Consider the following 13317-nt stretch of genomic DNA (forward strand, 5'->3'; position numbering starts at 1 on the left):
CATTTGCTTTCTCCCAGGATCCAACTTTGTTTCCCATGTCACAACTAGTTGCTTAGAAGTAGCGGAGTCTTAGCTGGCCCTAGCAGCTGTGATTACCATTTATCGAGGGCCTACTATGTGTCAAGCACCATGTTAAGTGCTTTATATGTATTTCTTCATTAAGTCCTCCCAAACAGGTAGGTATTTTTAATATGTGTCCATTTTATAAATGATGAAACTGAGGCTCAGAGGCAGTAACTCAAGTATTGAAGTGGGATTTATACCTGGATGTCCTGACACGGGGGTCCCTGGGAAGCCCTAAGGTTGGACATGTTTCCAGTGCTGAGGTCAGGTCAGGCTAGCACAGCTCTCTCCTCCTGCAGTTCCTAACCCCCCAAATGCTGCAGCCCCAAACTTTTTAGGTTTCACTGCCTTTACATTTCTGGGGGCCCCAAAAGTCTGAAAGGGAATAGATCGGCTTGCAGAACAAGGAAGAAATGAAACTGACTCCCCAGATTAATTTCTTCTTTCAGTTTGGCTGGGAAGGAGGGTGGAAGAATTTGGGAAGCCCCAAATCCCTAAATTTCCTGGCCTTTACCTCCCCGCAGAGAAACTCTCCAGCTCCCCCTAGTGGTCTTCAATATCACTGTGTTCTCAAGGACTGGTCCTCAGGGTACCCTGACGGGTACATTCTAATGCAGAGTTGGGGAAATAGAGGTGTCTTCCTCTGGCAGGAACCTCAAGGAAATCTTCCGTACTGGAACCCAGAGCTCCTGGCCACCAGCCCTTTCTGCACATCCCTTTCCATCCCTGTCGCCCTCCATGTTATTTGATTGACTCAGCAATTGTTCTAACATTTATCATAAATGATGGAAGTACTATATTACAAGTTCAGTACACCCCAGCATATTTGATGTGCTGTGACACTGTATTGTGTATTAGTCTTCCTCCAGTCAATATGTAAAGCGAGAAGTTTGTAATGGCCAATTCTGTTGTCATGAAAAGAAATTCAACACCTCTGTCACCTCTACCTCTATTGCACATTTCAAAGGCCAGCTTCTCTCTTTAGCCTGCTGTTCCTGAGTGGCCAGCTTCCTCCAAAAACTCAACCCCACCATGTCATTTGCAAGAATGTCAAGAGACACAAGGAGATTAAATCCTTTGGGATAAAAATGTTACTTCAAGTAGGGAAGGTGACCAAGATGAGCGCAAACTATGAAATGCAAAATGCCCTTCAGACCACCAGTTCTTCTCTCGTGGCATACCAACAGGAAATGACAGCAGCCGGGTGCGGTGGCACATGCCTGCAATCCCAGCAGCTCGAGAAGCTGAGGCAGGAGGATCACGAGGTCAAAGACAGCCTTGGCAACATAGCAAGGCCCTAAGCAACTTAACAAGACTCTGTCTCTCAATAAAATATTTAAATAGACCTGGAATGTGGCTCAGTAGTTAAGCACCCTTGGGTTCAACCCATGGTTAAAAAAAGAAAGGAAATGTGAAATGATAATAGGAGGGGCAGGAGTGCCCTAAGGTGGGAATCCTGCAGGGCTGGAGGATGCACAGGTATAGGAATTGCTCACCTTGATGACTTGGGATGGTGGGTTGGTCTGATCTGGTAGCAAAGGGCTGGTTGGAATGGGCAAGAAGGGAAGAAATCATGAACCTCACCAAGCAGGGGTGACCTGCCTCTTCGATATCCTGGAATTAAAATAAGGGGCAGGAGCACTAACAAGGTCTTGATCCTGAAAGAAAGAAAGGGGCACCTCTTCTATTGCCCCCCAGATGCGCTGGTGGAACCTTAGAACTCAGGAGAAATGGAGCCCAAGGTGCCATGGGTGGCAGACAGAAAAGGGGTGAGAGGCTGGCTAGATGCAAGAGCAGGGGAAGAGATCCAAATTGTCCTGCACGGATGCAAAGGTCCATCCAGGCACCCTGATAAGAGCTCAGCAGGATGCCTGCAGGGTCTCCAAGGCCGGCTTTGCCATCTTCTTGGAAAATGGAGCCGAGTGGGGCTTGGCCCCTTGACTTTGGCGGAAGGCGAAATGGGCCCTCACTGTGAATCTGGAGAAAGGGAGAGAAGGGCAGCCCCAGCTCCACTCCACACCCCCTTCCTGCCTATAAATAACCCAAAGTGTCACTTCAAAGAGGACAGGGAGCGCGGGAGAGGGGCTCCCGGGGCGGGCGGACTGGGATAGCGGGCCCTGCACACCACGCCCCCCACCCGGGGCGAGTTTGCATAAATAAACAAATCCAAGCAGGAGGTGGAGGGGGAGTGGAGAGGAGGAGGAGGGAGGGGGCGGGAGAGATTAGTTTGGGAAGTAGCACGGATTGCTCATCCGATCCGTGCAGCCGCAGAGAGTGTGTCAAGTTACAGAGGCGCCGGAATCTGTCCCAGCGCTCCTCGGCAGCGGCCACGACCCACCTCTGCCCATGGGGCCCTCCATGTGCGCCCCTGCACCCGGGGACTGAAACTGGCTCTCCCGGGAGAGGCAAGACATCCAGAAGGACCGACAGCGCGGCCCCAGCTGGAGGACTCTGCAGACTCTTGAAGGGAAAGACAGGCGGGGGGCCGGCCAGATTGCCCTCACCTTCCTGGACTTGGGGCGTTCTTCCAAATAACTTTTTTTCCTCACTTTGGTGTACCCCGATTACCGCTGGTTGTGATTTTCGGCTTTCCGCCTCCTACTGCTAATTTTTCCGTCCTCTTTGCCGGAAGCAAAGGAAAGGGACGTTTTCCAGCAACACAAGCCCTTTCCCCCTGCCCCACAGTTTGGATCGCGCCTTTCGGCAGCGGCTCTTACTTTTATTTATTCTATTTATTTATTTATTGGTTCTCAAGACTCGAGGGGATGGTAGCGGAGCGAGCCCCCAAAGCGGCCACCGCCGCTGCCCGCGGCCCCGGGGAGCTGGGCGCGCCCGGGACTGTGGTGCTGGCGGCGGCGCGAGCCGAGCGCTGCGCGCGGCTGCCCAGCCCAGGGTCGTGCGGGTTGCTGGCGCTGACCCTCTGCTCGCTGGCGCTCAGCCTGCTCGCCCACTTTCGGACCGCGGAGCTGCAGGCCCGGGTGCTGCGCTTGGAAGCAGAGCGCGGGGAGCAGCAAATGGAGACGGCTATTTTGGGACGAGTCAACCAACTGCTGGACGAGGTCTGTGCTCTTTGTTGCTGGCTTTTATCCCTCTCCGCGGCGCCCCCCTGCGCAGGCTCCAAACTGTCCACCAGCCAGTGCCGGTGGGTGCTCACCCTCCGCGCCGCCGGGTGCGCCCTGGGCTAGCGCGACTGGTCCGCGGGAGGGGTGGGGGCACACGGCGACGCCATCTGGCCAGGGACCCGGAGAACCTGGTCGGCGTGGGCTCGATCCCGGCTCCGCTCTCAGCAGGCGCCCCCCGTGTCTGGCCCTGGGCGCGCCAGGCAGGTGGAGAAAGGCTGGGCGCACGAAGGCGGGCCAGCTCCACTCGATCCTCCCGGACCCGCCGGGTGGTGTGCGAGGCCCCAACGCCCGCGCGGAGGGTCGCATGCCAGGCGTGGCAGCCGGCCTAGGCTGCGAGCCCCCGTGGTCTTCCCTCCACCCTACCAGGTTAGGTGCTGCCACAGTGGGAAGAGGGAATGAGGAACTGAGTCATCCAAGGGTCTGCGGGCCGAGGGGACAGTGCTCACCGGGTGGAGGGAGTTTGTGATCGTCCTTGCCCATTGGTTCCGCAGCTTGGGCCCTAGTGTGGGTCTGCTGGCTCTGCTGTGGTTGTGCATGAACTAGCCCATGTTGTCTTGTTTCTAAGCTGAGTTTCTTATGCAGGGCCTTTGGAATGGTCCTCAACTTTTTTTCTACTGGGTAAATGATACTGAGCTTTCTCCCATTCCCCAAATTTCCCTGATCCAAATAAACTCAAAGCTGATAGGGTCACTCAGCCATGGTACTCTTGGGAGTGCATGAACAGATGGTGCCTCCCCACAAGGAGGGACAGGCCTTCACCTTGGGCTTCCAGAGGAAAGTTTGGGCCTTGATAGAATCTGGACATCACAGAGGATCCAGAGCCCTGCGGGAGGGAAGGACAGGCAGGTGAGGGCTGCAGTAGTCTGGAAAGTGGTCCTGGGACAGGGTGGCAGTGGCAGGTTTCCATGGGGAGAAGGGGGAGGAGGTCTGGACCCTAGTAGGAGGTGATGTGGAACCGTGGAGAAAGAGCGGGGTGGCCGCATCTCGCCTCTCTGGGTTTTTATGCCTGCTCTCCTACTTTGGAAGCTGTGCAACCTGAGACAAATTCGATGACCTCTCTGAGCTTTCGGAATAGTGATGATGATGGCAAACCTCGGAGCCCGGCTCTAACAGTGGTGAATGCTGTGGCCATTTAATTCTCTACAACCTGGTTTCTTTTGGAGTTCCTTTGCCAGAGCAGTTCTCCAGGCTGGTCAGGTGCGGGGGGGGGGGGGGGGGGCTGAACTTCACTGGGCCAGAGCAGAAGGGCAGCCACAGGGCAGTGACTGGTGCTAGTCATGCCACCAGGACTGCTGCTGTCAGCTCATTCCCACGCCCTCCAGGCCCCAGGGAATCCAGAGGACTCAGTCAGGCCGCCCACGGTCCCCTGCCCCCAGGCAGAGCAGCAGGAGCCGGTGGCCTTCGCTGGCTGGTGAGTGTGCGAGGGGAGGGTGGAGCCAGTCAGTGCTGCCTCCAGGTATCCTGGACCCGGCTGCCAGCAGCAGCATCTGGCCTGGAGGCTGACTCACTTTTCCTCTCCGCCCTCTCCCTTCCCTGTCCCTCCCGCTGGTCACGGGAGCCCCAGCCCTTGGCAGCTCCTGCTTTCTCTGCTGAAGATGTAGCCCCCCCCCCAAGTCGCATGCTCTCCTCTCGGGGGTCTTGGGACTAACTACCTGCCATGCCCACTCTTGCTCCTGGAGCACCCGCCCACCACCTCCAGATCTCATCTGCAGAGCTGAGAGGCAACCCAGAGATCATCTAGAGTGACCCCTGAGAAGGGCAGTAGGTGGCTGAGGGTCACACGGTGAGATCCGGGACCCCAGCCTCCCGACCGACCCGGTGCAAAGGGTTCTTTGGTGTCCCGGCAGCTTCCTGAGAGCCAGCTGGGGGTCGGGCGCTGGGGGAGACACCTGTCTGCCTCTTAAACTCAGTGGTAAATGGGACCCAAAGAGAAAGCGGGCGGTGAGCTCGTCATGTAGAAAATAATGAAAGAGGGGGACTGGGCTCTGTGTTCCACGCAACGCAACCTGATGCTGGTGGCGGTTATGGTGGGCTTCCGGGGAAGTGATTGGGGAGTGAAGATCTGAAGAGAAGTTTGCCAGGGGAAGAGGGAGTGTGTGGGCTTGTGCTAAGGGGCCAAGCGGCCCGCTTCCGGAGGCTGGAGCCGGAGAGCAGGGTTTTCCCCGGACACTAAAGAAACTCCAGGCCCCCACGGGCTGGGAGGGCAGGAGAGAGACGGGTGCCTGGGTGAAGAGGACCCTGCAGCAGAGCTGCGTAAGGGCAGCGGGGGCCCCTGCTGGGCTTCTGTCCCTGGCATGAGAGCAGATGGGTCAAGCCAACAGGGTGCCACCGCAGGCAGAGGGGACCGTGACCTGGAGTGGAGTGGAAACAGGGTCCCTGGGAGTGCCTGGGCGGGGTGGCTGCCATGGTGGGGCCTGGTTCTGTAAGAGAAGGTGCTGGAAGCCAAGAGATAGAGCTGTCCTGTGGCTGAAGGCCTGGCCTGTGGGGAGGGTGGCTAAGTCCTAGGGCTTCTGAAGGGACACACGAGGGTCACGTGGTCCCATACAGTGACCACTAGTCACATTAAAATTAAAGAAAGGTCCGATTTTCATTGCCAGTCACACCAGCTCCCCTCTAAGGGTCAGAAGCTGCAGCAGCGCAGCAGGGTCACGGCGCCTGCGCACGCTGGTGAGCTAAAGGACCAAGAACACGGTTCTAGCCTGGCCCTGGTCCTAGCCGAGCCAGGCCACCCCAGCTGACCCTTTAGGTTTCTCTTCTGTAAAAAGCAGGCCCTGCCCGTTCCCAGGATTGCTGAAAGGACCCCGGGAGATGGCAGCTGGGAGCACACACGGAAAAGTGCCACCAGCAAGAGCTAGCAGGAGGAAATGCGTGCACCTGGGTGCCGCCCGGGCCCGGGGCAGGTGGCCTCACGGACACTGCCCTGAGGTCCTGGCCACTCACTGAAGGAGGGTAGAGGGCCTCAGGAGGGACACCCTGGAGAGGCTGGGCCTTCACCGTGGCCTGGAGGCCAGGGCTGCTACTCTCTGCAAGGCAGGGGGAAGGGGAGCTAGAGGCCTGGCCAGTCTGGGGGCCCAGGAGGAGAGGAGCCCAGGCAGAAGTGAGGGGCTCAGCACTGAGCCTGTGGGTCAGAGCCAGGCGAGGAGGACGGGGGAGCTGGAAGTGTGGATTCCAGACAGGGCCCCAACTCTCCCGCCAGCCCTCTCTCCTGGTCGGGGAGCCTTAACGAGCCCTCCAGCTGCGTGTTATTTGATTTGCTTGCTGTGAAGAAAGAAAGTGGAATGTCCCAAATGGAGAAAATCATTGACACCTAGGACTGGGCAGTGGGTGAGCAGCAGAGGAGGAGGGACTTGAAACCAGCCGGATCCGTGTGGAAGGGCCTGGGGGCGTGGGGACAGTCTGGGCAGTCATCTCCAAGGTCAGTTTTAAGGGCTATCGGGCAGGATTCCTATCCCTATAACAACGGTGGCAATAAGATGCCCTGGAGTCCCAGGGTGGGCCGCTCAGGGCCGATGCGAGGCTGTTACCAGGACAGCTCTTTCCACCCTCGCAGCTTCCAGAAGGATGGCCACTCTCCTTAGCCACTGTACGGTTAAGAAGACCCACATCACCGCCACCACACTGTTGGTGAGTCCTTCCTCCAGGCGTTGAGGATCCCCTGGGAGAAAAAGGGGCCAGAACTTCCAGGCTAAAATGTTGAGGACCCGGGGCCCTAAAAATAGCCACGGTGACAGGAATGTCGTAGAGTCACAGCAAGGGCACAGGGGCCTCTTTCAGGTCCTTTTCCAAAGAAGAATTTAGGAGAGCAGTCGGTGGCTTGCCGGGCTCTGGATGAGGTTCCCCAGGATTGAAATGGCGGGATGAAGATGGCACAGACCCTAGACCCAGGCACCTTCAAGTGCAGCCCAGCACACCACTGTGGCAGTCACCAGTCGGGTCCTTCACTCTATGGCTAGGAAAGAACGGATCCAAAGGATGCATGGGCTGGCTTCAGAGGAACCGGGAGTCAGAGCCAGCCGCAGCGGACCGGGAGCCTTTCTCCTTTTCAATTAACTCAGGGACCAATACATGGTGAGTGTACCCTGCTCCCCATTCCGGGGGCCCTCAGCAGACATTGCTGATCAATTGCAGCACACTCTCCCCACCAGGCTCACCAGCAGCCCCAGAATCCTGCTGGACCCCATGCTCCCGGAAGCCACTTCTAACTAGGGGGCAAGTTGGTGTTCAGCTCTTAATGATTCTAAGTATTTTTGTTTTTCCAAATACAAAGCACCCTTGCGATGGGTAAAGTCGTTGAGAATCCTTACAGCCTTATGGCTTCTCCAGAGGCCTTAAAAAAAATAGCAGGTAACTCCAAACCAGACGGAGGACCTCATTATGTAGCTGGAGGTGGGGACAAAGGCAAGGTTCCATCTATTACAATCAGATCACTCCCAGGAAGGTGTCTTTCCCCTTATTCTGAATCATCCTAGATTTGACCCAAGGCCTCCCCGGAAAAAGCCTTCTCAAACCACCCCAACCCAGCACAGCTCTCTCCCGGCTCCCACTTCCTGTGGCTCTTCCTGGCTGACATTTAACTCCCAGAAGGAGCTCAGTGCTCTTGGCTTCCCTGCCTAGACCCATGGCAGACATGACTAATCGCCGCACGCACTGTCTCACTGAACCTAAATGGGCTTCAGGATCCTTCCCACACCAGGCGCCAGGCTGCCACCCTGGGCGTCTGCTGCCACCCACCGCTCAGCCCCCGCCCCACTGTGCCTTTCATGTCTCATCTCTCCATGTGGTCATATGCAATCCGATGACAGAGACAGGGACTCAGTAAGACTCTCTGGGTCTTATTGAGCCTAGCCCAGGACGCTGCAGGCAGGCGGCAGACCTCACCAATTAGCTGGCCTTCAGTTTCTGTTGATGGAGGCCACAGAAGGCTTGGTGGCCAGCTGTGCCCCCCTTGTCCCCAGTCTGGGACCCAGCTCTAGGCTCAGCATTAGTTCGGGGGCAGTGTCACCTGGAAGGGAGGTTTCCCAGCAGCAAGCAGCCAGACGGTGACATGACCAACTCCTCTAAGTCGGGGCAGCTGCCTGGTCCCGGCAGGGAGGGGGTGGCTCTGTGCATCCACATGGATCAACCTCTGGGGCACTGTGCCCGCCCATCCCTACTCCCGAGGTCTGAGCCGCTTCTTCCCTGCCCAGGCCGCCTGGCACGGCTTCCTTTTCCTCTTGGCAGAGGGCGGGGCCAGAGCAGTGCAGCAGGCCAGTGTGTGGCCTTTGACACCATGTGGACCTCTGCAGAGAGCTGTGGGACTTGAGCCTCAGCATGCTGGTGACCTCATCCTCCTCACAAAGCATTGAGGACATCTGTGTTCACCTGTGACCCTTTCCACCTCACCCGTCACCAGAGAGGATGAGACGGGGCAGTTCTGGGTCCACAGCTTTTATTTACTGAGCACTTACTATGTACCAGGCACTAGTCAAATGGGTCCACAAAATCCTCACTATGATCCTATCAGAGGTTACTTTTTTTTTTTTTAACTTTTCCCTTTTTACAGAAAAGAAACTGAAGGCCCAGGGAGGTTAAGTAACTTTCTCAAGGTCACACAGCTAGTGAGCAGTAGAGACAGGCCTTGAATCCAGGCCATGTGGCCCCAAAGGTGGCATTCTGAGCCACCAGCATAGCCTTGTGTGCATGAAGTCGCACACACCTGTGATTGCAGAGGCTGATCTGGTCAGCCAGGGTCTCAGAACCGTTCTGCCACATCTGCCTCCCACAGAGGTGGCATTTACTGAACTGACAGGGCATGGGACCTGCTCCACCACCTTTGTCGTGAGAATAACCCTGATGATGTCATTAGTGTCATCCGACCCTGGTGAAGGACCTCCGTAGAGTCCTTGTCAGCCCCGGTGTGTGGCTGCTGGGGCTTCCAGGAAGGGACGGGCCTGTGACTGTCTCTTGGCTGATCGGAAGCTGCACCTGGCACTGTGTGGCCCTGGGCAGGAGCGTCTGGAGGAGCCGCAGCCCCGGGAGTCTCTGTTCGCCTAAGCCTGACTTTCCTCCTTCCTCTGTCACCTTCTCCTTCTTCCTGGGTCATGTCTGTCTGTCTGTCTGATCAGTTGCTCGAAGGCCCCCTTTTAGAAATGGGATGGGGTTCAAGGTTCTGAGGCAACTGGACATTTCAAGCGACTCTCCTTCCTTCTCCTCGTCTCCAGACGTCCACAAAGGCTGCACCTGGACCAGCCACGGCTGCCTGCCACCTCCCCACCCCCTGAGTGGGGCCCTGGGGGTCACACTTCGCGGGCATTGTGCTCTGCCGCTGGGGTCGGCCGCCCTGGGCCAGAGTTTGTGTGTGGCCTGGTGCCCGGAGCATCCTGTGCAATGTCACCCAAACCCCTCTTGGGGTCCCCTGGTGCTTGAGGGCCCAGGAGTGGCAGCAGTGGGGGTCACAGTGAGAAGTCAGGGGGTCCGAGCGTGCGCTAAGCAGTCTGGAAGGCTGGAGGGTTCAAGACGGGCGAGCAGTAGGGTCTTCCCTGAATCGTCTCCCAGAAAAACGAAGCCGAGGAGGTCTGCCGTTTGGAAGAGAGGTTTCTAGAAGGCCTAGGAAGTTCTTCTGCCACCTCTTTTTTTTTTCCTTCCTGGTGCTGGAAGCATGTACCAGGCCAGTGCCCTGCCCGAGGCCCAGCCCAGCCCTCCTCCTGCGTCTCCTGGCTCCTGGTCCTCCGGCTCCCCTGGGTGTCATCCGGGCCCCAGCAGCAGCACCCCACAGGGACCCTGCAGCCTCACGCAGCCAGTGCCACCATTGCCCTTGGGGTGGGGTGTCACTGCAGCAAGCTGGGTGGCTGAAGGCTAAGGGAGCTGCTGGTGGCCGGTGCTCCCTGGTCCTTCCAGAGGGGCGGAAATGGCAGCCCAAGAGTCCGCCCGTGACACCGAGGGAACACTGGGCTCCTGTCACCCGGAGAGAGGCTCTTGTGGGGTTTCCCACCACGTGGCCAAGTCCCGCCTGGGCCTCGCTGGCCCTTCTCCTGGCCTCTCCCCCACCAGCCTCCTGGGCCTCTGGTCCACCCCGTGGCCTGGGTGGGTCCTTTCTCTGAGCGCGGCTCTGGTGCTTCCTCTGGGCAGGTCTCCCACCCCCACTGGGCGTCCCACAGGGGGCCTCCTTGTTCTTTAGGGTGCAGCGAGTGGCCTGGCTGCCCCCCAGCCGTCCCGGGGGCTCCTGCCATCCAGAGACTCTGCGCCCACAGCCGCCTGTCAGACTGCAGGGGTCCCGCGAAGGCACTTCTGCATTGGGTCATGCCCCGACAGGGTGGCCCGTAGGGCAGGCCAGGTCGAGAGACCTTTAGTGACAGGGACACAGGAAGGGCATTGGGTTAAGAGAGGCTCTTCATGTCCCTCCCCCTGGGCTGGCACCTGAAGTTCCCTGGGCATGGGAAGCGGCTTAGTGACATGGGACATCACCTGCCATTCCAGCCTCTCCCCATTTTATAGAATCAGAGTGTCGGGAGGAAGGGGCCGCGGGGGTCACACCCCCTCGGTGACGCGGGGATCACTACTCGCGCTCCTGACCATCTCCTCGGAGCCCGACCGCCCCCACAGCCACCCTCCACACCTCCCGCAGGTCTTGACGGCACCTCGAACTCAATGCGTCTAAACTGAGCAGAGGTCCAGCCTCCCCGCCGCCCCCCAGGGTCAGCGGGGCCCTCAGCCCTGCCCGGCCGACCATGCCCTCTCAGCCTCTTCCCTCCATCACTGTCTGTCCCTCCTGGCTCCAGCCACCCCCTCGCCTCCACCCACTCTGTCCCAGCCCTTTATCATCCGATCACCTCATCTCCCTGATTAGAGCTCTGCAGCAACTTCCAATCGCTCTCCGTCAGAGGCGAACCTTTCCAGCCTTGCCCCCCTGTCCAGCCTCCTGACTCGCCTGCTCTTGCTTTCAGAGCCCAGCCGTATGGCCGTGCGCAGTCATGGCTGTGGCCACAGCCTCTGGAGTCAGTTTGTTGGGTTCAAATCTAGCTCTGCTAATTGCTGGCTGTGTGACCTTGAGCAAGTTGTTCAACCTCTCTGTGCCTTGAATGATCTCTGTGTAAAATTAGGAGTGATGCTAATGAGAGTGTCTCTCCCTTTAAGGGGTGTTTTTAGAATTAAGTTAAACATAAAGTGCTTTGAGCGGCGCCTAGTCCTCTGGTAATAGATATTTTAATCTCCTTGAACGAGCCAAGCTCCAGCTGTCACAGACACACAATGAGGGCGTGGGCTCTGAGCCAGGCTTCCTGGGTTCAAATCCTGCCCCTGGCCCTCCTGGCTGCGGGCCATCTTGCAGGCTGCTGCCCCTCTCTCCTCCTCAGTTTCCTGGCTCATAGAGTGGGTTGCCGTGGGCACAGACTGAGCGAATGTCAGCGCGAGGCTTGCCTGGCTCCTAAGAAATGTGTTATTGTGCAAGTTAGAGGCCTTCCCTGTCCCCTCAGCTGGCTGGCGGCTGTGTGTCCCCAGCTCAGCTCCCACTTCCTCATGATGAGCCCAACCAGTCCATGACTGGTCCCCAGCCACTCACCCCTCGGTCACATCCCTGGTGACGGTGGCTGCCTCCCCTCCATGTGCGTGGTCCTGGGCAGCTCTCCCCAGCCCCCTGAGGACAGTCCATGCCTCCTCAGCTCAGACGCCCGTCCCCAGGGAAGAGGCTCCAGCCTCTGCCCAGGACTCTCGCCCGAGCCCCTCCCACTCTGTGGTCAGAGTTCCGGCCTCATCCTGCACAGGCCCAGAGGGGAGCCCTGACCCCCCGAGACCCTGGAGGTCCTGCGCCCCATGCCGAGCTGGCTCCCACCCACAGCCAGCTGCGGGGCTCAGCTCCTTGATCCCCAGAAGCAGCAGCATTGCCTGGGGTCAGCAGAAAGGAAGGACTTTCCCATCTGAAGGCTGGAAAACTGGAGGCCTGAGCCTCCTTTCTCTAGCTTTCTGAACTCACTGGAGCTCGGGTTGGTTTGTCTGTGGTTCCCATGGAACCCAGTTGGCGGCACCCTGTGGCATCCGGCGGACCCCCGGCCCCTGTTTCATGGCCCTGTGATCAGGAGCCAAGGCCACTGCACAAAGAAGGCTGAGGAGGGAAGGAGACAGCTCCCGGCACCCGGCCCGAGGGACAGGGCGAGTCCTCCGGGTGGGCGTGGGTTGGATGCCCAGTTTCCTCTGCTTTGATTTGGCCCTGCCAGCCGCCTGTGCCCGAGGGCATGGGGTGGCGCATGGCCTGCCCCGTCACAACCCGTCCTGGGGGATCAGCCCGCTTCTGCGGTCCCTGGGGTCCAGGCTTCAGCCTAAGGAGCCAGCACCGAGGGTCCCTCACTGGAAGGCTCCTGTCACCATCTAGCCCCATCCCCCTGAGCCCCGCCCAAAGCCCACCTCCTCCTGGGACCGCAGGGGCCGGGCCTGGAAGCCGGGTGTGGTTCTAGAGGGGATCAGGGACACCCGACCTGGCCTCGTCCTCAAAGGGCCAGCGGGGGCTCCAGCTCGCAGCCGTCCTGCTGACGACAGGACCCTGGAGGTGGCCGAGCACTTCAGGATGAGGTGCCTGCGGGGCACCTGGGCCTCACCTGCCCTGGCCCTGTCCACGGGCACCTCCTCTTTCAGCATCTGGTCCTCAGGGTCCTTCCTGCACGACCCTCGCTCACCTCCTCTTGGGGGAAGTGGGTGACCTGACCACTGTGATGGGTCCAGGCCAGTGGGGGGAGAGCAGGAAAGCCAGCCTGGCAGCAGCCCCAGGCAGAAGTGGCCAGGCGGCCACGAGAGCATGCGCAGCTCCACGCCTCGCTCCTGCGCCCGGCTCCTCTTCTGGGCTTCTCCGCCCATCTCACCCCCGTGGCCAATGTCACCCCCGTGGCAGGGACGGGGAAATCGAGGTCGGGGTTAGATCTCTTGCTTACTACAAGGTGAGTTGGGACACGGGGACGAGACCCCAGGGCCCGCACGGCCGAGCTCCGCCATAGATAGTGATGCTTCCTTGGCGTTTGGAGTTCACCCCAAACTGAGTCCCAAGGGCAGGTGGCTTCCCGTAGAATTCGCACTCTAACCCTAAATTAATTATCAAGGGGCTGTGGCTCCGTGGTAGAGCGCTTGCCATGTTGCACAAGGCTCTGGATCCAATCCCCAGGGCTGCAAA

General features: G+C 58.8%; 1 protein-coding gene across 1 annotated transcript in view; it reads left to right on the top strand.

The window, feature by feature from the left end:
* The first annotated feature begins 2828 nt into the window (after window positions 1–2828).
* The window catches only part of Col13a1 (collagen type XIII alpha 1 chain), a 155682-nt gene continuing 145193 nt past the window's right edge, over window positions 2829–13317 (top strand). The window contains exon 1 of the mRNA XM_077105354.1: window positions 2829–3122. Within this exon, the coding sequence (XP_076961469.1) occupies window positions 2829–3122 (294 nt within the window). The remainder of the gene's footprint in view (window positions 3123–13317) is intronic.

Source organism: Callospermophilus lateralis, chromosome 15 (genome assembly GCF_048772815.1).
Source record: "Callospermophilus lateralis isolate mCalLat2 chromosome 15, mCalLat2.hap1, whole genome shotgun sequence".
Taxonomy (NCBI): Eukaryota; Metazoa; Chordata; class Mammalia; order Rodentia; family Sciuridae; genus Callospermophilus; species Callospermophilus lateralis.